The sequence below is a fragment of the Symphalangus syndactylus genome, chromosome 23, assembly GCF_028878055.3.
Source record: "Symphalangus syndactylus isolate Jambi chromosome 23, NHGRI_mSymSyn1-v2.1_pri, whole genome shotgun sequence".
NCBI lineage: Eukaryota > Metazoa > Chordata > Mammalia > Primates > Hylobatidae > Symphalangus > Symphalangus syndactylus.
Genome location: NC_072445.2, coordinates 52,434,289 through 52,460,174, shown reverse-complemented (window position 1 = coordinate 52,460,174; position 25,886 = coordinate 52,434,289). Strand labels below are relative to the sequence as shown.

General features: G+C 39.6%; 1 protein-coding gene across 4 annotated transcripts in view; it reads left to right on the top strand.

Moving 5' to 3' along the window:
- Positions 1–24,391, top strand: part of RNF144B (ring finger protein 144B) — a 200,393-nt gene extending 176,002 nt beyond the window's left edge. For all 4 annotated transcript variants that reach the window (XM_063632236.1, XM_063632235.1, XM_063632237.1 and 1 more), the window contains 4 exons: positions 12,695–12,899; positions 15,149–15,293; positions 18,829–18,918; positions 20,461–24,391. In XM_063632236.1, the coding sequence (XP_063488306.1) occupies positions 12,695–12,899; positions 15,149–15,293; positions 18,829–18,918; positions 20,461–20,601 (581 nt within the window). In that variant the 3' untranslated portion in view covers positions 20,602–24,391. The remainder of the gene's footprint in view (positions 1–12,694; positions 12,900–15,148; positions 15,294–18,828; positions 18,919–20,460) is intronic.
- Positions 24,392–25,886: the final 1,495 nt, after the last annotated feature.

The window sequence follows — 25,886 nt, the reverse complement described above, 5'->3', positions numbered from 1 at the left end:
CTAGGACAGAGAATATACAACAGAATCAAAAGCAAACTCAGCATATGTAATGCTGATGGTGCCAGGTGGGAAAACCAAGGGTTTTAGATTGAGATTTTGAAAACTAAAAGCAATCATTAAGGTCAGATATGGTCTTTAGGTCTCATGGCAGTTTTAATTTCCCAGAATGTTTGTTTCCCAGTAATAGTCAGAATACAGAAGTAGAAAATAGTTTTAAATAGTATTTCTTGCCTTGCATAATTGACATGAACATGCAGAGTCTCAAGACCAAATAGCTGTGGGGCTTGGCTTCAGTAATCAATTCTACTTTTTGTAAGTAAATTGCGGTTTAAGTCTTTGAATTTGTCTATCTACGATGTAAATATGTCAGAGTTAACCACTTCTAAATCATGTATAGTAATATAAAATTTTGAAGGCACTATTATTTAGGGGCTGACTTACAGGTCCCTGGTTTCTCTTTTACTAGATTTCTGAACTTTTTCCCATCTCAAAGCTACGTGATGTTTCCATCACTGCTGATGCAGAAGTAATTAGTTGACTAGGCATCAGTTCACTCTCTTCCAACATTGGAATAGAAATTTGAAGGGAGGGCAACCGGACCTTAAACTTCTGGATAATTGTGCATTTTGTATATCTATATTACAACTGTGTTTCCTAGGCCAAAAGCCAGGAGGTAGAATTGAATTTACAATAAAAGTAATAAAAGGTGTTGAAAAAAATATCCTGTCACTCCTGTGGGTGCTCTACTTTGTCTCAAATTCCTTATAGGTCATTAGTGTGAGGAGAGAATGAGGAGAAGAACAGCTCTTCATGTGATAGCAATCTGACTTCCAGCTGCTGTCTACCAGTTTGTTCCTTTTAGCTTGGGTTCTGTGTAGTCCTGTTAGATGCCAGGGCTGCTGATGTCTGATGACTCTTCTGCATTTTTTTCTATTTCTACTAAACCTGGCCTCTAGGCCATGTGTATACTCTGTTGCATGAGGTATATAAGACAAAACTATTAATGGGATACTGGAATTATAATACATTTCCTTAAAAAACCCAGCTCTTTTACCTTCCATTGGCTTTTCCTTGTATCTGCTCTTCTAGGAGCGGAGCTGAAGGGCATTGTGAAGTGTAGGTGCCATGCTGTGCTCAGATATCTTTTCAGTGGAATCTGGCCAGAATTCTATGTCTAGATCCCTGTTTCTCTGGGGTAAGCACTTTTACAGAAGTGCCTTATTGCAAATATCTCTCTGGGTTGTTATTGCTGTTCTCTGGAAATACCTGAATGTAGGGCTGAACAATGTAGAACTTGGCTATATATGCTACCATTATCTTTTTTACTATGGGAAATTGATGTACTGATGCTATGTCTTATATTTCTGCTATGTCACTCCATTTATTTACACAAATGCAACATTCTAGGCATCTTGCTAGGTCAGTGATTGTCAGAGATGGGTGAATGGATCTTCCAGGGACATTTGGTGATGTCCAAAGACATTTTTGATTGTCATGACTTGGGTCGGAAGCTACTGGCAGCTAGTGGGTAGAGGCCAGGGATGCTGCTAAATATCTAATGCATCATTCATAAAAGTTTTATTGGTTCTATTTTAGGGTGTGTGTGTGTGTGTGTGTGTGTGTGTGTGTGTGTGTGTTTCTTGGCTCAACAAATACGTCAGGACATCTCCATGATGGTAAATTATCCAATCCAAATGTCAATAGTGCTGCTGTTGAGAAATCCTTTCCTAGCTGATGGGGAATACAGTGATCATCAGGACAAAATCCCTGCCCTAAAAGATCCTGTGTATGTGCATGTGTGTATGTGGGAGGTTAGATAGTAAGCAATATTAGATGGTGGGGTTATATCCTTTTATATAAATAAGGGTAAGGGGAACGAGATAGATGGGGGAGGCTATTTTGGATAGGATTTTTGTGGAAGACCTCTTTGATGAGGTTATATCCGAAAAAGGACTTGATTTGATGTGAGCAAGCCATGTGGATACTTATGGGAAGAGCATCATTTCAGGCAGAGGTAAAGGTAGTACAAAGCCCCTGAGGCAAGAACAAGCCTGGTTTCTGTTTGAGAAATGGCAAGGAGGCCCTTGTGATGGAGCTAAGTGAGCAGAGGGGAGAGTCATAGGAGGTAATTTGAAAGTGATAGTCAAGGGCCTGATCCCATAGATTATGAAGATGAAGTCTTAGTGTGATGAGAAGCCGTTGGAGGGTTTGGATCAGGGGAATGTCGTGAAATGATTTCCATTGTAGAAGATTACTGTCGCTGCTGCAGAAGAGTGGATGGTAGTGGAATGACATGGCAGCAGGGAGATTTATTAGGAGGCTGTGGTAGTGATCCAGTCCAAGACAGTACAGTAGATTATATGTTAAAAGCAGAAGCATTGAAAATCCCCAGATTTGGAGTCTATTTTGAAGGTGGAACTGTCAGGATTTCCTGGTAGAGATACATCTGGATTATATGAGTCAGGATCAGTAGTATAAACTTTGGAATCATCAACATAGAGGTCAGGTTTAAAGCTGTGACATTGAATCAGCTCATCTAAGAATTAAACATAGATAAAGAAGCAGTTTCAGGACTGAGCCCTGGAACACTATAGGTTTTAGAGGTGGGGAAGAAGAGGTGGATCTGGCAAAGGAGACTGACAAATGATGGCCAGAAATATGAATCCAGAAGCTGGGTGAAGACGAAGACAGTGTTTAAGGAGGAGAGAGTGTCCACTGGGTCCGAAGCTACTGACAGATGAGGAGAGATACGGTCTGAGAGTTGATAACAGAGGTCTTTGGTGATCTTGACAAGTGGGTTTTAGTGGAATGACAGAGAAGTGCCAGCTTGGAGAGGGTTCAGGGTACTATGAGAAGAAAAATGGGTGCAGTGAATATATTAACTCTTTCAAGGAGTGTTTTTTGTTTTGTTTTTTTTTTTTTCTTGAAAGGAACTTATGATCCAGCAGAAAGGGATGATACAGGAGAGGGAGGGGGGAGGTAACTGCAGAAGCCAAATCCTTGAGAGTGTGAGGGGAACGGATTTCAGTACCAGATAGAGGGATTGGATTTACTTGGGGATAGGTTTAGGTCGTCTTCTCTATCAGGAAAGAAGGTGGAGAGGTTATGGACGTGGATGCAGGCAGGCTAGTAGATTGGTGTGCGTGGGTTCTCTTCTAATTGCTTGTTTCCTAGGTGCAGTAAGAAGGAGGGTCAGCAGCTGAGTGAGAAGAGAAAAGGGGTAATGCAGATTTGAAGCAAAACGAGGAGCTTTATGTAATATGAAAGTATAGTGAACCTAGGAATATTGACAGTGAAGTTTACAAAATACCTCCCAGGTTGCATCCATTCATAAATCATCCAGCAGATATTTACAGAGTACCAACTTTGTGCAAGTCACTGTTTTTCGAAGTATAGAACTGTGATCCAGAGTAATAAATGCATTTTTCTTTGAAAGCCAGCACGCACGTGTGCGTACACACACCCCCGAAGACAGAACCAGCAAAAGTTTCATGAAACTAATGTGAGATGCACCCTATTTTCTTTTCTAATCTATTTCATTTTTATGCTGGTCACAACCTATTAAACTGATACCTCAATCCCCATTGTTTGAAAAGCATCATGATAAAGAATACAGATTTGTGTGTCCCCTTTCAAAGAGTTTAAAGTCACACATTAAGGTTGAGGATTGGGGGAAATTTCACTAATTCTTGTGTAGAACCTGCTTCATGTCAGGCACCGTGTTAAGTGTCTTGTTTACAGTGTCTATTCAATCTTGAACATCTCTATAGGGAAGAAAGAAGTCTTGTGTTAGATGGTTTTTCTATAATGAGTAGAACCACACTTTCTCCTATGATAACCCTAGCTGGGTTCAGTGAAAACTAAAGACTACTTCCATTCTGGGTTTTTCCGCTTTTGTAAAATTTAACTGCTTTATTACATGTGAGAATCTCATTTACATTTGTATTATTTGTATAAAATGTGGAAATCTTTCAGATCAAAACTATCTGTAGATGAGTTGCTTATTCATGGTTCTAACCTATAGGTTTAAGTGCAATTTTAAAAAATGTGCAGCTGTCAGTAACTCTCAAAAGCAAGGCTTAGAATTGGCTGAGTGTCATCCAGTTCTCACAAATGCGTAATTATCTCAAAGGCTTTATCTCTACCAATTTTTTCTTTAAAAATTATAAAGGCTTTAACATTTTTATTTCACAAAAATCAATAATACGTAGACAAGAGATAAATCTGGGAAATATACAAACGTAAAGAATTAAAATCCCTTTATCTAAAGATCAGTTGAAGTTTGCTTTACCCTTAATATTTTTAGCTCTATTAATTTGTATTGCATGTATATTTACTAAAAACAAAGAGATTATGTGTTCATCTATTTAATGAATTTTTAAAAATTGACAGATAAAATTGTACGTATTTACTGTCTACACTGTGTTTTGAAGTATATATATACATTGTGGATATAACTAAAATTAACATATGCGTTATCTATCTTATATAGTCATTGTTTTTGTGATGAAAACATTTTACATCTACTTTCTTAGCATTTTTCAAGAATGTAATATATTAAGTATAGTCACGATGTTGTACAATAATCTCTAGCAATTCTAAGTTAGTAGTTACCCAGTTGAAAGAGCAAAAAATGTACTTTGAGCTCAGAGGTCCCTACTGTGAATCAAAAATAGAGAAAGTAGATGGAAAAACAAATTGCATAAGTATTCTTTGTGCCTTCAGACAGAGTTACCAATTTCCCTTTTCTTATCCAAAAATGCCGTTTATGAATTTCTACAAATGATCTGTGTGTAGCTGTTTGACTGTAAGGGATAAGTTGACACTGTTCCAGTTTTGGTTTCTCCTCTTTTTGTGCTGTGCAAATTCTGCACTTTCCCAGACTTGTCTGTGCTGGATGCAGGTTTTATATTAATATATTGATATGTTTACTTCCAATTCATTACTTTCATGGCCTGTTTTCTTTTTTTTTATTTTTATTTTTTATTTTTTTATTTTTTATTATACTTTAAGTTTTAGGGTACATGTGCACAATGTGCAGGTTTGTTACATATGTATCCATGTGCCATGTTGTTTTGCTGCACCCATTAACTCGTCATTTAGCATTAGGTATATCTCCTAATGCTGTCCCTCCCCCCTCCCCCCACCCCACAACAGTCCCCGGAGTGTGATGTTCCCCTTCCTGTGTCCATGAGTTCTCATTGTTCAATTCCCACCTATGAGTGAGAACATGCGGTGTTTGGTTTTTTGTCCTTGCGATAGTTTACTGAGAATGATGGTTTCCAGTTTCATCCATGTCCCTACAAAGGACATGAACTCATCATTTTTTATGGCTGCATAGTATTCCATGGTGTATATGTGCCACATTTTCTTAATCCAGTCTATCGTTGTTGGACATTTGGGTTGGTTCCAAGTCTTTGCTATTGTGAATAGTGCCGCAATAAACATATGTGTGCATGTGTCTTTATAGCAGCATGATTTATAGTCCTTTGGGTATATACCCAGTAATGGGATGGCTGGGTCAAATAGTATTTCTAGTTCTAGATCCCTGAGGAATCACCACACTGACTTCCACAATGGTTGAACTAGTTTACAGTCCCACCAACAGTGTAAAAGTATTCCTATTTCTCCACATCCTCTCCAGCACCTGTTGTTTCCTGACTTTTTAATGATGGCCATTCTAACTGGTGTGAGATGGTATCTCACTGTGGTTTTGATTTGCATTTCTCTGATGTCATGGCCTGTGTTTAATAAGGTGTTGGTAAACAGTCTTTGGCGGGATAAGGGGAACAACTCTGATTTGTAGTGCTTGCCAGTTTTTTTTTTTTTCCTAGATGAAGTCTTGCTCTGTCGCCCAGGCTGGAGTGCAGTGGCAATATTTCAGCTCACTGCAATCTCCGCCTCCTGGGTTCAAGTGATTCTCCTGCCTCAGCCTCCCACATAGCTGGGATTACAGGTGTGTGCCACCAGGCCTGGCTAATTTTGTATTTTTTAGTAGAGAAGGTGTTTTCACTATGTTGGCCAGGCTGGTCTGGAACTCCTGACCTCAGGTGATCCACCCACCTCGGCCTCCCAAAGTGCTAGGATTACAGTTGTGAGCCACCACACCCCGCTGAGTTTCTAAGGTGTAAATATTAATACTTCCACCATGGCTAATTTTAAGCTACCAAGGTAATGTCACTGAACTTGGAGTTGGAAAGAGACGCAGTTGGTTCTCATGAGCTGGCAAGATCCCACTTCAGGATATGAATGCCAGTGCCCTTGTTCAGTGTTTTCTTTAAGGACAGAATCTTAATTCTAATATCCAGAAAAAGTCTGTTCTCTCTTCTACAGCTTCTAAATGCTGCCTGCAAAGTTGCTACCTCAGGGATTTTTTTAAAAAGAGCTCTTTATATGGTGCTTTATCTCTTTGTAATCTAATGTCATTGTGTTTTGTCTTAGCATGTGTTTCCTGCTTTGTTTTATGATTAGGAGGGACTAGTTTTACCCCATTTTTTAGAGTTGATTAAAGGGGAAACTATTTGGATAAAAAAACATAACAAACTTTCCATATATAACTATTAAATGTTTCTTACCTCTACCCCTAAGAGATCCTCATCAATATTTGTTGATAATTTCGTTTTTGTTATCTCATGGGATGCACTGTCATTTATTTGCATTGCTTGGTTTCCCCTTTTTTTTTTTTTTTTTGACGACGTATTCGTTTTAAACATCTATTTCCCTTTTCATATTGTGAAGCTTCTGAGGAGGAAAGCCTCTATTTTTCATCTCCATGTGCCCAGGGTCTCTAACAAGTACCTGAAACCAATCATTTGTTGAATAAACAATGAATAATAGACATGTGTCTAATTTTCAGTCTTATTGTCATAAGAGGTCATATCTGGAGAAGTTATTTGGAATAATCCAAATTTAATTGAAGCTGAGGCTTACTTACGATATGAGTTCCATAAATAAGTATGAAAGAAACCTAGGAGTAAGACCTGGATACCATCCATGGATGGGAGAAAGAAAGCAGTATTGATGATAAAGGAGAAAAGACCATGAGAAGAAAAGAGAGGGCAGGGCCTGACACATAGAAGACAGAGTGACGAGAAGAGTCCAGGGTCAGAGATGGATTCGGAAACACTTGCTGAATGTGACTATAGAGGGATGTCACTTGTAATTTTTAGAGAGCAGTTTATTAATGTGTTTAGAGCAAAAGTTCATTTCAGATACTTAAGAAGGATTTGAGTGGATAGGAATGAGAACCAGTGAATGTGAATTGCTCATCCAACACTAAGCTGAGATAGGAAGTAAAATAAAAGTTATATATAGAGAGTAGAATTCTAAAAGGGATAGTTATTTGTTTTTATGTTAAAATTTTTTTTCATTGTTGCCCTTGTGACGCTTCATAAAGGAGGTTTCATTTTTAAGTGCTGTATGGAAAGTTCCAAGTCTTGCCAAATCAACGACTTCCCAAATTTGAGAGCCCTAATTGAGGTGGGTGGAGAGCTATGGTCTAATAGAAATCATAACATACTTTCAACACCAGGACTGATATTGGATGATTTTAACATGCTGTGCATATCTGTTGATGAGACTACTAGAAGTGAATTGGAAAATTCCAATACAAGGCAATTCAAGATGGTATTATTAGTATGTGCATTATAAGTCAATTGTTGGCGTAGAAATACATCTATATGCTTTTGAAAAACTCAGAAATTACTGCTCTGAATCAATAGGTAGGCGTCCACTCACTGTTTCAGGTAAGTTGGAGCACACAAACAGAGTAACAAACAGCCTTGCCTATAGTCAGAGAGGCTATCTCCATGAAATGAATAGAGAGCAGCAATTAACAAGATGCCGATTCTATGCCCCTTCCCCCAAATTAAGGCATGTGAACAATAGAAGGTAGTTCACTTAAGAATGGATAGGTTATGACTTGAAGAAGAAAGGGAATTTCTAGGGGAAAGGAAAAGCATAGGATGAGAATTGTATATATGGAGAAGAATGTGAAACAAAGGGGAAATTTGAATGTGTTTCAGTATTATAAAAAAGTAAATGATTTTTCTAGGGGACAGCTTAGTTCTAGAATTGCTTTATCTGTTTGTACATATGCCAGATCAAAGTAGCTTTTTAAAACCAATTTTAAAAAATTACAAAAGTAGTACTTGACCTTTTTTTAAAAAAATTTCAAGTTTAAAGATGAAGTGAATCTTTGCCTCCTCTCCTAGCCTCTGCCTTTACTCAAGAGGAACTGTTATGTTTTTTTTTTAATATTCTTCTGCAAATGTTAAAGTATATTTCTATATATACATATTTTTATTTTATTTATTTTGAGACAGTGTTTCTCTCTGTTACCTAGGCTGGAGTGCAGTCACATGATCTCAGCTTACTGTACCTTCTGCCTCCCGGGCTCAAGCAATCCTCCCACCTCAGCCTCTCAAGTAGCTGCGACTATAAGTGTGCACCACCATGCCTGGCTACTTTTTTGTTGTTGTCGTGGAGATGAGATTTCACCACTGTTGGCCAGGCTGGTCTTGAATTCCTGGGCTAATGTGATATGCCAGCCTTGGCCCCTCAGAGTGCTGAGATTACAGGAGTGAGCCACTGTGCCTGGCCTATATACACATGTTTTTATAAACATGTTTCATTTATACTCTTTCTGTCTGCCTTTTTTTTTTTTTTTTTTTTGAGATGGAGTCTCACTCTGTCACCCAGGCTGGAGTATGGTGGCATGATCTTGGTTCACTGCAACCTCTGCCTCCCGGGTTCAAATGATTCTCCTGCCTCCGCCTCCCTAATAGCTGGGATCACAGGTGGCCACCACCACACCTGGCTAATTTTTGTATTTTCAGTAGAGACGGGGTTTCACCATGTTGGCCAGGCTGATCTCCAACTCCTGCCTCAGGTGATCCACCCACCTCAGCCTCCCAAAGTGCTGGGACTACAGGCATGAGCTACTGCACCCAGCCTGCTTTTTTTTTGTTTTTTTTTTTCTTACACTTAACAATATATCTTAGAGGTCTTTCCAAATTGTTATATTTTTTTTTTTTTAAAAGCTATGTGGCGTTCGACTGTATGAATGTATATTATTTGCTCACCTACATAGAAATCTTAGATGTGGCATAGCATGTTAACTTTTTACAAAGGTGTATCAATTTTTATTGTACACAATGTTTTCTACAGGATACTGTATGTGGATGCATTTTTAAATTTCTACTTACATACTTACATACACATTTCCATGCGCCTCACATTTAGAATGATAAAATCATTGGTTTGGAAAAGACTTTAAAACTCATCTTGGACATGATGCTTTAATCTCGTTGATAAAATACCTACCACACAGGAGGAACAGTCCTTGTTTGAACTGGGTACTTGTTTGCTATTACCAGAAATAGCCACATCAGCTAAGATGCTTTCAGCTGCAAGGAACAGAATGCCTGCCTAACAGTGACTTTAACAGCAAGGGCATTTCAGTACCTCACTCACAAGTCCAGAGGTAGGCTGTCACGGGTTTTGGTTAATTTATTAGGTTGGTAAAATTGCTGTTCTTGCCATGTTTTTAATGTTTTTAATTAAAACAGCAATTATTTTGCACCAACCCAATAGCATCTCTGAATCACTTAGCTTTCCCTCAGAGTTGCAAGATTGTTTTGATGGTCCAAGCATCATAACCTCACACAGTTGGGTTCAAAGGCAGACAGACAGAAAGGCCTTTCTTTCCTACGTATCAAGGTGGAGATCGAGTCCCAGAAGCCCATTAGTGGACCTGCCTTTGCCTCTCATTGGCTAGAATCGTGTCACATGCCCAAGAGTTAATTTCATGGAATTGTGGGAAGGAATATCTCTAGAATATTCAGATTTTATAGTGATAGGTCTTCATAAGGAGGGTTCAAGGGGGTTGGGAGAGATGTTGAATAGACGCTCTACAGAGTTGGCTAGAGTAGTCAATTTCCTTTTTGGATAGAGTCAAAATCTGTCTTTTAGTTACTCCACTAATGCTCTTAGTTAAGCTCTGTAAGCCATTCCTAAGGAATAAGGACTTCTAATGAAGGAAATGTGTAGAAAGCTGTAAAGTTTTCCTCCTTTTTCTTTTTCTACACTCCTTTGCATGGTCCTTTATGTGCTGTCACAATAGTGAAAAATACGGAGGGTCAGTGTTTTCTGTGGCTCAAACTCTTTCCTTGCCTTCATTGGACTGTGCCATAGCTGCACTGCTTACTAAGGTCCTTTCCTTATAGTAATTCATCAAAACCTATAATTGCTCCTTTATTTATTGTCTGTGCTTCCCTTTTGTCACCCCAGATACCTGAAATAATAAGCTGGTAGAAACAAGTCAGAACTTCTACCAAGTCGTTTTAATTGATTAGAGCTATGAGAACAAATTGCATCCTTGTATCTTTTTAAGGTGATCACTAGGGATGCTATAAATTTTAACAGTAATATGTGTTTTAACTTCTTTTCCCTTACTTTTCCTTCTTTTTCATCAAACTTTTAAAAGACCTCTGATTTAGAAGGGAAGCTAAGTAGATATTTGATATGGGACTCTTTCACTCTAAGTTACATACTAACCTTCATTTCTTTGGGCTTAGTATTTGTGAAGCGGTTGTAATAGTTTGGAAGAAAATGTTAAATGGTGTAGAAATAAAAGACCAAGACCTTGGGTCCTATGTGTTCCACTGGTTCCTTGACTTCTTAAGGTTTTAGGGATCTTGGAGGGTCCATCTCTGTTGGGGTCTGGGCATCTATGAATTATAGGATTTCCTCCTTGTGATTGCATTTGTGTGAAGGGCTCATTGTTCTTTGACCCCCACCCTCCAGAATTCCTAATAAGACCATATGTTTAAGGATGCAATTTTTGAATGAAAAGTTATAACAAGATAGATCCAATTATTTCATTTCTAGGCAAGACATTAGTGGAGACAGTATTTTATTGGAACACATCAGACTTTCTCCTTGATACTGAATGTGTAAAATTATTAACTTTAAAGACTAAATTCCTATTTAATACCTTTATTTTCTTTTTGCACCATCCTTTGGATTTGTTTGCCTCCTGTGTGTACATTTCTAGGAATCATGAGCCCTAGGATGTTTAAAACTAGAATCTTGTCAGTTCAAATTTTGCAAAATACATGAGTTCAGAGAAAAAGGGGGTACTCTACACCTCAAATAACATCATTTTTTACGTGATATGTTCCCTTAAAGGTCATAGTATATGGAAAGAACGTGGGTCTGCTACTGAATAAAAAAGATACCAAGCAAGATTTACAAACACTTGAATAGATGGCTGTCTGTTCTCCAACTCTATCTTCTTTCCTGTGTGTCATATGGAACTAGCCAATGTGTTATGACTGGCTATTATAATGGTCTGTGAAAGTCTCTGCCTTTTGTTTCTAGAACATGTGGGGTTTTTTTTTGTTTGTTTTTTGTTTTTGTTTGCTTGTTTTTTTTTTTTTTTTTTCTGAGACGGAGTCTCACTCTGTCGCCCAGGCTGGAGTGCAGTGGTGCAATCTCGGCTCACTGCAAGCTCTGCCTCCCGGGTTCACGCCATTCTCCTGCCTCAGCCTCCCGAGTAACTGGGACTACAGGCACCCGCCACCACACCTGGCTAATTTTTTGTATTTTTAGTAGAGACGGTGTTTCACCGTGTTAGCCAGGACGGTCTCAATCTCCTAACCTTTTGATCCGCCCACCTCAGCCTCCCAAAGTGCTGGGATTACAGGCGTGAGCCACAGTGCCCGGCCCACATGTGGGTCTTTTACACATTGTCCCTAAGTTGCACATTGGTCAGGGAGCAGAATATCCAAACTGACAGGTAATCCGACTTCTTGGCTAAGCCACACCAGATACTATTTGGTCCCTGAACTATTTGATTATTTTCTTCCTTGTTCTTTAATTTCCTGGGAATGTGGAAGAATCCTCTCTATCTGTTTCTCAGTGCCTGAAAGGACAAAGTCTTTTTGGAAAAATACCTTATTAAAAATTTGCTTTTTACGTCCAATTTTCTTCCAAGATAGTGTCCAAATAATTGTAGAAGGGATTTGAGATTTTTGCCTATTTTATGTGCTCAAAGGTGGGAAATATTCTAAAAGTTTTGTGAATTTTGTTTACAGAGAACACTTTTTATCTGTTCATAAAGGCAATGGTGAGCTATTCCATTAGTATCTACTTTGAGAAATGTGGCAGGGCTTAGCAACCTTGTAAATGATAGGTTTGGATCCATTATGAAGACTAATAGTGAAAATCCCCACCCTTGTTGTGTTATACTTCCATAGATGTCAGTTTAAAAAAAGAGGGTAAAAAAAAAAAAAAAAAAAAAAAAAAAAAAAAAAGGGTAAATGGGGCAGGTGCGGTGGCTCATGCCTGTAATCCCAGCACTTTGGGAGGCCAAGGTAGGCAGATCACTTGGGGTCGGGAATTCGAGATCAGCTTGGCCAACAAGGTGAAACCTGTCTCTACTAAAAATACAAAAATTAGCCAGGCGTGATGGTGCACACCTGTAGTCCCAGCTACTCGGGAGGCTGAGACAGAAGAATTGGTTGAACCCAGGAGAGGGAGGTTGCAGTGAGCTGAAATTGTGCCACTGCACTCCAGCCTGGGTGACAGAGTGAGACTGGTTCCAAATAAATAAATAAGAGGGCAAATGAAGGTGAGAAAGACTCAAATCTGAATCGGACAGACCATCACATTTTCTTTCTTTACACTTTAGAAGTTCATCTGGACCCCTATCGAACATGGTGTCCTGTTGCAGACTGTCAGACAGTGTGCCCTGTTGCATCGAGTGACCCAGGACAGCCTGTGCTGGTGGAATGCCCTTCTTGCCACCTGAAATTCTGCTCATGTTGCAAGGATGCTTGGCATGCAGAGATCTCCTGTAGAGACAGTCAGCCTACTGTCCTGCCAACAGAGCACCGGTAAGAAAGGAAACTTTGTCTTTGGGATTATTCACTAGTTTTCTTAGAAACTCAACATACCTTACGTGTAGAAGGAGTTACGTTGTGATGGCGTTTAGAGATTGGTTATTTTCTTGCAGAACTTCCCTGAGAAGTGTTTCAGAATTGGTAAGTTGCCAACAAAAAAGCATTTCTAGTTGTTTGCCCCAGAGGAATCTTCCAGATATTGCTGGAATTAAAGTTTGTATGAGTTTTGCTTTCTCTTTAGGTAGCGAGCCACCGTGGTCTACTGGTTCTCAGTAGGAAATCATGACTTGTTCCAGCTCTTTGCTCAGATACCGTATCTGCCTGTATTGGTATATATCATTCTTATTGCTTGCAAAATGAGAAAGAAATTTTCTTACCTGACTAAATTGCCAGCTCGTGATGTGTGACAGTCACATTAGAAAGAATGCAACAATAGAAACAATGGTCCTAAATTCTTTCAGCACATAGAAAGGAGGGTTCTCTCATGGTACTTGATGCTCTGTAAAGGTTGAGATTTTGTTGTGATAGGAAGCAGTTAAAACTGTACCTTTTTAGTACAGTGGGTTTTTTTTTGTTTTGTTTTTGAGACAGAGTCTTGCTGTGTTGCCTAGGCTGGAGTGCAGTGGCACAATCTTGGCTCACTGCAACCACTGCCTGCTGGGTTCAAGCGATTGTCCTGCCTCAGCCTCCCGATTAGCTGGGATTGCAGGCACTTGCCACCACGCCTGGCTAATTTTGTATTTTTAGTAGAGATGGGGTTTCACCGTATTGGCCAGGCTGGTCTTGAAATCCTGACCTCAAGTGATCCACTCGCCTAGGCCTCCCAAAGTGCTAGGATTACAGACATAAGCCACCACACTTGGACGATACAGAGGGTTTTTATGGCAACAGCAGTGCCCAGAGTGAGAGACCTCTGTGTTTTATTCCTGCTTTGCTTGAGGCTATAGTTGTTCTGCATCAGCAAGAACAAAATACCAGTGTTGTAATCCCATTGGCTTAATCACACAGTGCACCCAGAATGTGTAGAACCAGGCTTCAGGAATAGTAATGCTACTTGGCTACGATGCTGTGCTTGAATCTCAGAACAAACAAATGGAGAGGAATAAAAGAGCTAATACACACAGCAGGCATGTGCCCTCTTAGCCAGATTTAAACCAGTGTTGCCTGCATTTTTGTAGCCATAGCAGGAAGCTCCATGGGTATCACAGGGCAATGTAAAGAACCGAGAGGATAGGAGGATTTGTGTTCTGACATTGTCACTTGGTATCTGTGTGTCTCATAGAAGTCATTCAGCCTCTGTGAGACTGTTTCCTTATCTGAAAATAAGGGAATTAAGATACAAGTTGAGCATCCCTTATCCAAAATACCTGGGATAAGAAGTGTTTCAGATCTCAGTTTTTTCAGATTTTGAAATATTTTCATGATATATTTATTGGCTAAGCATCCTTACTCTGAATATCAGAAGTCAGAAAGGCTTCAATGAGCATTTCCTTTGTCATGTCGGCACTCAAAAAGTTTCAGATTTTGGAGCATTTTGTATTTCAAATTGTGGACTAGGGATGCCCAACCTTTAATAACTGCCTTATGACAATATGAGGTTATCGTTCATACGAAATCTGGTAATAGATTTGACAACACTCTGTGAATTGGATATCTCTGTGTGCTGGGTGGTGGTTTTGATGGGCAGTAGCTAAAGTGTTACATGGTGCTATCGCTCACCTCTCTCCCTCCCTCTCCAATTCCTGTTGCTTATTTTCTGTGCCCCTTGGGGCTGTAAGCCTGTATTGGTCTATTCATCTGTTTGGAGAAGGTCTTTTGAAAATTTTGGACATTATTTTAAAGTGTTTATATTTGAGACCCCCTTCTCCATTTGTCTAATGAACAGACCATTAGATAGATTATATACGCCCAGTTTGGACCCTGACCTAGTTTCTCTGCTGTGTAGCCAACTCCTTGCCATTCTTATTTAGGCAATGGGTGCTTAGGGAATGAAATATTAATTTGACAAAATAGTTTAATCAGTGGTGGAAACTGTAATTATATAATTCACTGAAAGCCAAAATAAACAGATTCCTTCTTGTATGAGTTATCTGTACATCTAATAATGTTTTTGCCCACACCCTTTCTTTTGGAAGTGAATTAAGTATGGATAACTGTGAGTTCATTATCTAACCATCAGGAGCCCTGGGAATTCAATTGATGACCATCAGCTGAATGCCATTTCTCATCCATTTTATTTCTAGAGCCCTCTTTGGGACAGATGCAGAAGCCCCCATTAAGCAATGCCCAGTTTGCCGGGTTTATATTGAACGCAACGAAGGCTGCGCTCAGATGATGTGCAAAAACTGCAAGCATACATTTTGCTGGTACTGCCTCCAGAACTTGGACGTAAGTTCCACCTAGGTTTGTTGTATGGCTTTTCCCTATACTGTGTCTGCACCACAGCCAATATCCTACAGATTTTCCTTTAAAATATTGAGGTGATTTTTGTCCTGCAAAAGAAATTTATTTTTCTTAATGAGACTTCCTAAGCCTGATACTTTAGATATCTAAAAACATCTTTTTGATGACCTTACATATGCCACCTTGGTGTTACAGGCAAGCTTTTGTTTTAGGGGCATTTCTTTTGGGCATTGTCTCTATTATGTAAAGGACTATTAGTGTCTTCATTTTATATTGCTGTTGTAACGAATTAGCACATATTTAGTGGCTTAAAATACCACAAACTTACTATCCCACAGTTCTTCACTTTGGAAGTCTGACATAGGTCTTGCTGGATTAAAATCAAGGTGTCAGCCAGGCTGCATTTCTTTCTGGAGGCTCTAGGGGAGAATCTGTTTTCTTGCCTTGGAGGCTGTCTGCTTTCCTTGGCTTGTGGCCTCTTCCTCCATCTTCAAAGCCAGCAACATCAGATCTCTCACTCCCTTCTTTCTTAGTCGTTGCTCCCTCTGACCACAGCTGGGAAAGGTTCTCTGCTTAAAGGACCAATGTGATGAGATTGGGCCCATCAGGATAATGTAGGATAATCTCCTTTATCTCAGGGTTCTTAATTTAATCACACTCGCAGAATCCCTCTTGTCATATAGGGTAACACATTCACAGATTCTGGGAATTAGGCCATGATATCTTTGGGAGGTAGTTATTCTGCCTACCAGTATTAGGTTTTTTCTTCATTTTGAATTTAAACAAAAATGGTTCAAACCAATGGTGTCTCCTAACTCTCTTCTCTCCCTCATGCCCTCTTGAGTGCTCTCTCTCTCTCTCTGTCTCTCTCTCTCTTGTTCATGAGCATGCAGCAGTATTGCTACTGTTTTGACAGTGTTCCCTTCCCAGATCAAGGGGCTTGGCTTAACTTTTTCTCACCATTCATGAATCAAGTCTCAAATTGAGGTGCAGTTTTATTCAGCTCTGTGCCAAGGCTAATGGTAACTTCAGAGTTAAAACTGCGGTGCGAAGGGTTGGTGAGAAGGTCTTACTTCACTTCTGGTCTTTTAAAGTTTGGGGTAACATAAGTTGTTTATAGATAACACTCTGTTTTGGCAATTTGGATCTCTAAAATATGTCCATATCAGTGTAAGCCCTCAGTTACCATTGAGTTGCTATTCTTTTCTCAGCTCTTTGTTTTGATTGCTTGATTTGCTTTAATTCAACAAGTGATTTGTGTAGTGCTTTAGTTCAGACATGCTTAGCGAGTGAGTGTGCAGTTAGCATGTAATGTCTGCTGGCCACCACCTGCTGGATTTTTAACTGAAAACTAGCTATGTTGTTTAAGATGACATGTATGAATAAGAATAATCTCCATCTTAGTGATTTAAGAAGAGGTATAAACTGGGGAGAAGAAAATGGACATTTTAGACTCTAGAAGTTCAGCAGCTCAGTTTGGAAGAAATATTTTCTATTTAAAAATTGATATATCATAGGCCCTTGAGTTACAATTATGTTTGATATTTAAGACCTAGCATGCATCTAAGTGAGTGATATTCTGGATGAGGATTTTACTGATTGTATATTACATGCATTACAAATGAAAAACAATTTTTTTTTTTCCTTCAGGTTTCACCAGAATATTAATTGGGTTCATATCCGCAAGGAGGCTGAGCCCATGAGGTTCTCTTTAGGAGGCCAGAGCGTAAGGGAACAAATATGTGCACCAGATCTCCATCCTTTGGCTGAAATGTGTTTGGGGGATGGCGTTGCAAAGAACATGCTGTTCTGTCTCTTGTGCTGTTCTGGTTCTGGAGATGAAATGGTGCAGATGTTAAATGGCTGAATACACAGACTTCAAATGTTGAAGCATCTTTTTTTCTGGTGACTGTTTTCTAAGATCTCATTTTCAGTTTTAGCCAGGGGCATTGGATTGTTGGTAATGATGTTTTTCTCTACGCAAGTGGAGTTCTACATCAGATGGTGGTGTGGATCTCTGTTTATAGGACAGTTTGACAGCATGGGGCCAGGAGAGGGGTGATTGTCTAAAATGCAGCCCTGAGACCGACACCAAACAGGAATTTTGAGTGTTGTTGGAGTTGAGCTTGTTCCTGCCTTGATTCTCACCCCTGTAGTTTCAGAGGATGAGTTACGCTTAAGTATCTGCTTTAGAATCCTGTTCCTGTCCCTAGCCTTAGAGACTTGAGCTGTTTAGTTATCTCTTTCCTCTCCTGTGGTTTCAATTTCCACTCTCCACTCTCTCAACATATCCATGCATTCGGCTGTGTCACATTTAAACACGAGTAAACATTTTTCTTAAAGCCTGCATCTTTTCCTTGCTACCCCTCTATTTATCTTTGCTTTAGAAGCCAAGCTTCAAAAAAGCCTAATCACCTCTTGCTACTGACATTACTTATCTTCCAAATACTGCAATTGCTCAGATTGCCATGTAGTCACACCTCGACTGTACCCCTTTCCCAGATTTTGAGTGATTTCTTATTGGCAGAATCCAATAGTACTTGTTCTTAGCGTACCTAGATTCTCTGCTGCATTTAACATCTTGACCACGTCCATTTCAGTGATACCACCTCTGTTGGTTTCTCTTCTACCTTTCTGGCCATATCCCAGTTCCCTTTCTAGCCTCTTCCTCGATCCAGTCTTAAATACCTGTGTTCAGCAGCCTCTTTGCTTCTCAGTTTACCCCTCTTGCTAGTTAATCTCAGTCTCTTCTATGGTTTCTTCTACCCCACGTACACTGATGCCCAATTGAGTCCCCTTTCTCCATTTGTCTAATGAACAGACCATTAGATAGATTATCTACACCTAATTTGGACCCTGAGCTAGTTTCTCTGCTGAAGTCCAACTTTTTTTTTTTTTTTTTTTTTCAGTGTAGATCTTTGTGATGAGCTGCCTTTTGAATTGCCCTGCTTGGATGTCTCAACCATCTCTCAAGTTCAACATGTCCAAACTTATCTTCCCAACAAACTCCATCTCTATGTTGTCACTTCTCTCAATAAAGCCACTGCCTTCTTTCAACCCAACCACTTTCCCTCCTCTGTGATTGCTTCTCCTTGTTTCTCTCTAGTTACTTTCTTAATATCTTAGGACTGTAACTTCCTCTTCTCCATCCATCCTCAGTCACTGGCATTTTCTCTCTCCTGGTTTGCCACACCAGCCTTTCAGCTGCCTTGCTCCTGGTCTTCCCATTCCATTGTACATCTGCCAGAGCTACCTTGCTAAGATAAGTAGTCAGGTCATTACTACTCTTTTTTTTTCTTTTTTCAAAGAATTAATTGAGATTCGTATTGATTATGATCTGCTTTCACTTGGTGATTTACAAAACTACCAAGATAAAGATTACGGGCTTGGAATTCCTTGAGGGGGTCACTGAAATCACCAGAGAAAGACTTTGCCTTCCATTTGGTGATCTGATGTGGTCTGTATTCATTTCTCAATTTAAAACTGCATATTTACTGAAACCAATCTTTTTATTTTTCAGAATGACATTTTCCTCAGACATTATGACAAAGGGCCATGCAGGAATAAACTTGGTCACTCAAGAGCATCAGTGATGTGGAACCGAACACAGGTACCCTGACCTTATAGGGAGCGTGACATAAACCAAAATCGTGATGGCTTAAAGAGCCCACCTCTTCCCCTTCCCTCACTATTCCCTCCTGGGAGGTCCCATCCCAGCCTGGGAGCTTCTGGGGAGTGTTAGGGCAGGGCTAGGGAAAAGTAATGGGGTAACTACCTAAAGTTAACTCATGAGCACAGTCTCCTTAAGAACAAGTGGAGGAGCAGGGGCACCAGGGCTGCCAGGCAATCAATAGTGACGTGCAGAATGCAGGCAGATGGTCTTTCCTCTTGAGAAACAGTGGAATGACTTTCCTAAAGCCCTTTAAGGCATATTACCTATCAAAGGCAGTGTATTAGTCTGCTCTCACACTGCTATTAAAGACATACCTGAGACTAGGTTAGTTATTAAGGGAAAGGGGTTTAATGGACTCACAATTCTACATGGCTGGGGAGGCCTCACAATCATGGCAGAAGGCAAAGGAGGGGCAAAGTCACGTCTTAAATGGCGGCAGCCAAGAGAGCTTGTGCAGGGGAACTCCCATTTATAAAACCATCAGATCTCATGAAACTTATTTACTACCACAAGAACAGTATGGGGGAAACCACCCCCATGATTCAATTATCTCCACCTGGCCCTGCCCATGACACGTGGGGATTATTACAATTCAAGATGAGATTTGGGTGGGGACACAGCCAAACCATATCAGGCAGTGCTCTAAAACCCTGTGAGCCCCTGCTGGGGCTTAGATCCTTCTGTACATGCCATTGTGTGTTTATGTGGCAGGTTCAAAAGGAGTCATGGTTTGTTTTTAATAGTGTTTTATATTTATTAAAGGCCGTGTTCCTTTGGAGGGAGTCAGTGCTAATATCCTAGTAATCATTAACATCCCTATGAGCTAGTTGAGGAAATTCAGCAGAGAGAGCACCAACACCAATAATTCATGACTATACTGAGCTTGCGACAGCTTGAGTTAGCATTTGGATGGTTTCCATCCTTGATTTGGTCCTTTGTATCTCTCTGGCTTCTCTCCAATTCAGATCATTGCTGGGCACTAGCTGAAAGGTCCCAGAAATGTAACTGTTCTGTGTGCCTGAGATGATGTCTTGTTCAGGCTGCTATAACAAATGACCATAGACTGGGAGGCTTAAAGAACAGAAATTTACGTCTCATAGTTGTGGAGGCTGAGAAGTCTGAGGTTCAGGTGACAGCATGGTCATGTCTCAGCAAGGGCTCTCTTCCTGGTTCGAAGATGGCCATTTTTTTTGCTGTGTCTTCACATGGCTTAGAGCCCAGAGAAAGGAAGCAGGTTCTCTGGCATCTGTTCTTGTAAGAGCACCAATCCCATCATAAGGGCCCTACCCTCATAAACCAATTAACTTCTAAAGGCCTCTTCTCCAAATGCCATCACATCGGGGATTTAGGGTTTCAACATATGAGCTTCAGCGGGACACAGACATTTGGCCCACAGCAGATAGCAGATAGTATAGTTGGAAGAAGTATACATATTGAAAGACTTAATTGCTGAAATATGCTTTTCTTTGAAATTTCCAGGTGGTGGGGATTCTCGTAGGCTTGGGCATCATTGCCTTGGTTACTTCACCCTTGTTACTCCTGGCCTCCCCGTGTATAATCTGTTGTGTCTGCAAGTCCTGTCGGGGCAAGAAGAAAAAGCATGACCCATCCACAACCTAAAGATCTCTGTGTTCATACGCCTCAGATATGTGAGTTACATGAGATGGCACATGATAAAGCCCCATTTAGTGACCTTGCCTCCTTCTCCTTGCCAACTTTGAAAGTGCCTCTGTGTCCAGACTTTGAACTTGCCTGCCAGCCTTCAGCATCAGGAAAGGCCAAGTCCTGGGTGTGAGTGTTCCTGTGTAACAAGAACTGGGCTCAACAGTCCAGCTGTGTCTATGGAGCTTTGGGGTTCCTTGAGATGAATGAGCATATCATTTTATCATCCAAAGGATCTCACTGGACTGTTCAACTTCCAGCCAAATTCAAGGAGCTTGCAGGAACATTTGATATAACAAATGTGTTGTCATGGTTGGCAACATACAAGATAATCAAGAAGCCGGAGCCTGTTCTGTGTTGATTTGACTACCATGAGAAACACAGGGGAAACCTGATGAGAAGGATAAGACTGTGTGAGGAGAAATCCTCATAGGAGCTATAAAGCAGGCTGCTGATCTCAGCAGTTGATATGGTGGTTGTGCCTCTGCTGGCTACTGGTTGTGCTGTCCCCATGTTCCCACTGTGATTTGGCAGAAACACAGTAGGTTTCTCCTTGTGTGATCTCAGCTTCAAGCAGGAGAAACTGCTGTGCAGAGGGAGTTGCCCCTTCCCAGTAAAAGAGTTGCAGCCTGTTAAACAATATGGTCTAATTTAGTGTCTCTCCCTTGGCAAATGTAAGTTTTCTAAGTTGGCCAACTTGTCTCTTACAGCCGGTAGCTGTGATCTACAAAATTGTTTCATATGAAATACCGGTAGAGTGGTAGAGTTTCAAAACTTTCGTCATAGATAACTGGGACCTTCCTCAGGATCTGTGTTCACACACCCAATAGATTTGGAATCGGGCCTAAGAGTACACATGGAGGGTAAATATTAAAGTGCGTATTATGTACATCTAGCATCCATGTGACTTGCAGCCTGCCTGTAATTTCTATCCATTGAGCATGCATGGATATACCCAATAGTACACACAAAATAAATGTTTACTTAAGAGCCATTCTATCCTTCTGTGACTGAAATGGTTTATTGTAAATCTGCCTAAAGATTTTTTGCATATTATATATGTGAATTTTGGTTGTGAGTTCATAACTTACCCAAGGGTATAGACTCATAACTCTTTTAAAACAGTACTTAGTACAATATCCTGCCATCCTTATAAAAACACTAATTGATAACCGAGTCATTTACAGGTTTTCAAACACAGAGCAGCTCTTTTCTCAGTATAATTTATTATTGCTCTTTCAGCATCTGTTAGGACAGTCTGAATACTTTCTGTTTCAAGGCACTGATAAAACAGCAACAAAAACATGTAAGAAATAAAATAGAAATGCTTTATATATTTTAGTTTAAATTTATATGTCACCTCATTATGACTTATTTTTTCCATTATACCATTAGTCAGATTTGAATAACGAGGTTTTGAAAGGATAAAACCTTTTCTCCAATGACAGGATTATATAATTGCTATTGGCAATGTAGCCTGGTGCTTCCTGAGACCTATGCTAAATGTTACTGGAGAGTTCTTGAAGCCAGGGATACCACGTCAGGAACTATTTAGGATCTATGATATTTTCTGAGGTAACTGGGTAATAGAGTATCAAATTGCTGCTATCTCAGACCTATTGTTAAAGGATGATGCTTTGCCTGTGTAATAGGATATATCCTAAGTGGGGATGTATATATTTCAGGAGCTTTAATTCACATGTATATATTGATATCTGATGTGTGTATAGTACATTTATTGGTCATGTGCATTTTAATTTACACGTTGTATAGAACATAGATGAGAACTCTGGGAAAACTTGGGAGTGGCAGCCAACCAAAATCATTTTTAATCATTTATTAGAAATGTCTCAATATTGTGTCTTTTTCTTTTGAAACTCTAAACACTTCAGAAAAAAACACTCTATCAGTGTAGTTCATGTTAGTATAATTATAGATTTACATATATTTGAATAGTTAATTTGCTTTGTTTTACACATAGCCTGCTGCCTCATTATAGGTAAAAGGCATTTATAACTGCTCAGGGGATTATGGGAACTCAACTGAAACTGAATTTTTGTAACAAGAATGTTAATAGTGGCAATGTCCTCCGTCAGTAAACTCTTTAAGCTTGGTCCCACAGAGAGTCTTTTAATGGGGGCTGATTTCAAGTAACCTAAAAGGCTGTGTTATCAGAGGAAGAGGTCCCAAATTTGGAGTAAAGATGGAAGAAAATATATATGCTATTTCCTTGGCAAGTTGAAGGAATTTGCCACCTTACACAGTTTGTGTCACCGAATTAGCTGTTTTTTTTTTTTTTTTTTGGCCAGGGCTATGGAGTGGGGGTTGTTTGTCAAACTGATTTTCAATAATTGGATTTAATTTTTTTTAACATTGAAAAGTGCCTGAAAAATGGTAAATTCTTAAATGTGTGTGAGATTGTCAGAATCAACAAAACTAGATTGGTTAAACATATCTCTGGTACATCAAAGGGCATGATGCAAACCAATCTAGAGACTGTTTATAAAGGAGAGAGCTGGCAACTTTTTTTTTTTTTTTGGACCGAGTCTCCCTTTGTCACCCAGGCCAGAGTGCAGTGGCATGATCATGGTTCACTGCAACCCCTACCTCCTGGGCTCAAGCATTCCTCCCACCTTAGCCTCCTGAGCAGCTGGCACTACGGGCGCACACCACCACGCCTGGCTAAGTTTTGTATTTCTTGTAGAGATGGGGTTTCTCTGTGTTGCCCAGGCTCGTCTGAAACTCTTGGGCTCAAGCGATCCACCCACCTTGGGATCCCAAAGTGTTGGGATTACAGGTGTGTGTCACCGTGCCTGACAGCTGACAATTTTAACTGGCAACTTTGATAACAGAGGCTTCTATTTTTGTTTTAGATAATTGGCCAGTGACAGAGTTTACCCTTGCCTCCTTTCTCCGTCTGCTGGCTTTGTCCTTTCTGAGTGATTCTCTTTCTGTATTAAGAGGAAGTGTGGGTCTACATAGAGATGTTTGGATGCTATGGCAAGAATCTTTTTGTGTTTGGACTCTAGTCCATTTGCAATAGAAATAAATCTGTCACCAAACTGTAACCTGGATGTAATAGCTCAGCATCCAGAAATCCTATGGAATGTATTAGCACAATATCTTGCCATTGTCCCATCTAGGAAATTTTTTCTTGTTGCGAGGTAGGGAAATGAGGAGGAAAGCCATGCCGAAGCAAATGTTAGAATCTTAGGCATCCTATTTGTTCATACCATGGGTATTTGCTTTGGACTTGGAGTCTGTACTTTGAAAGAGGGCTTTGAAAAACAAATAATTCAGTGTGAATTTTCTTGTAGTGTGCTTCATGAAAATATTACTTATCCACATTTGCAAATGTACATGTTCATTTGAATGTAAATCACCATTTCTTGGAACGCCACATTTTTTCTTAAAAATTATTCTGAATCTAAATATGTATTACTTTAGCCTTCCCTACACAGTACTTATAAAAAACTTTGCTTTCTGTTCATGAATGGATGCTTTTATGTGATATAGAGTCATGTGTGTATGTGTAGCTTTAAGGGCAATTTCAGAAATGCATTAGATGAATGATATTTTATAAAGTGATCACAATTGATATCTACAGGCTATTATGTCTCATGTTGATCATGATCCAGGAAGTTTTACGTATTTAAAAAATTGCTATCATGTTATATTTTTCCAATTTTTGGAGAAGAAAATAGCTGTTTAGGCTCTCTAGCCACAATAAATGTGAGCAGGAAATCAAGTGTGTTAACCTTTGTTGTGCTGCACAATTCTAGGCATGTTCAGTTTTATCCTCTAAGAACCAACCAAGTCACTATTAAATCCTAGGTTCTGAATTTACAGACTGTAACAGAATTTGCAATACCATCTGTGGAAATAACTCTTGGCTACTTCTTAAAAGAAATGGGGTCAGGTGTGGTAGCTCACACCTGTAATCCCAGCACTTTGGGAGGCCAAGGTGGGCGGATCACCTGAAGTCGGGAGTTTGAGACCAGCCTGGCCAACATGGTAAAACCCCGTCTCTACTAAAACCACAAAAAAATTAGAACCCTAATTTTTTTGTCTCTACCAAAAATACAAAAAAAATTAGCTGGGCGTGGTGGCACATGCCTGTACTCCCAGCTACTTGGGAGGCTGAGGCAGGAGAATTGCTTGAACCTGGGAGGTGGAGGTTGTGGTAAGCCAAGATTGTGCCGTTGCACTCCAGCCTGGGCAGCAAGAGCGAAACTCAGTCTCAAAAAACAAAAAAAGGGTGGGGCGGCGGGGGTAGGGGGGCAAGTGTAATGCCTTTGTTACATACTTTCTTCTTTGTAGGTGTGATAGTTCACACTGCCAGTGCATAGAAATTGATCATTACCCAGAGAAATAACCAATAATACAGATCTTTGATCATTCTAATAAAAAATGCTGCCAAGGATCAAAGCCATTTGTTCTGTACAATGAAGGTTGGACTAAATGCTAAGGTCAGTTCTAACCTTTCAAAAGTCTGCTAGAGGAATGTGTTTCCTTGTTATGATTTTTTAAGAAAGGATTTAGAGTGTTAAGGTCATTTCCATTTGAATTAGTATTCAAGGCAGGCCTTAAGTTGGGTGCCAAAGATTACTTAACAACTAGAGCTTGTGTTTCCACAAAACCAAAAGCTCACTCTCCTGTACTGGTGTTGAAACCTTTTTATTGAAGGCTAGATGCTTCTAAAATGGTACCTGCATAGAAAGGTTTACAATTGACGTACAATTCAAATTTCATTTTCTAATCATTCAGTTTTGAGGAAACCAATAAGAACATTTAAAAATACTTTTGGGTTATGGTTTCTTAATTTTCTTAATCATCTCCTAGAATGTCAACATTATTTCATTTAGAAAGTGTGCTTATTGTTTGCTAAACTTGAATTTGCATTCCCAAAGAAATATTGAATGAACAATTTTATATAACAGTGATTTTAATCAGTGCCCTAACCAGCAAACTCATTGCAATGTAAATTATGAATCTGGTGATTTGGAGGAGAATAATAATTAGGTTTTTCTGTAATTCAATTATTTTCATTTGTTAGACAATAAATCTAGTTTTCTTTAGACCCTGAAGATAATGCCCAACTCTATGAGAAAAAGGAAACGAATCTGCTTAAATGAGTTAACAGCAATTATAATGTTTTATTTGTATATTTTTATGTAAACTAAAGAACTTTTGAGAACAATCCTTTGAGATAAATGGAGCAGATTAGATCCATTTTATGAAGA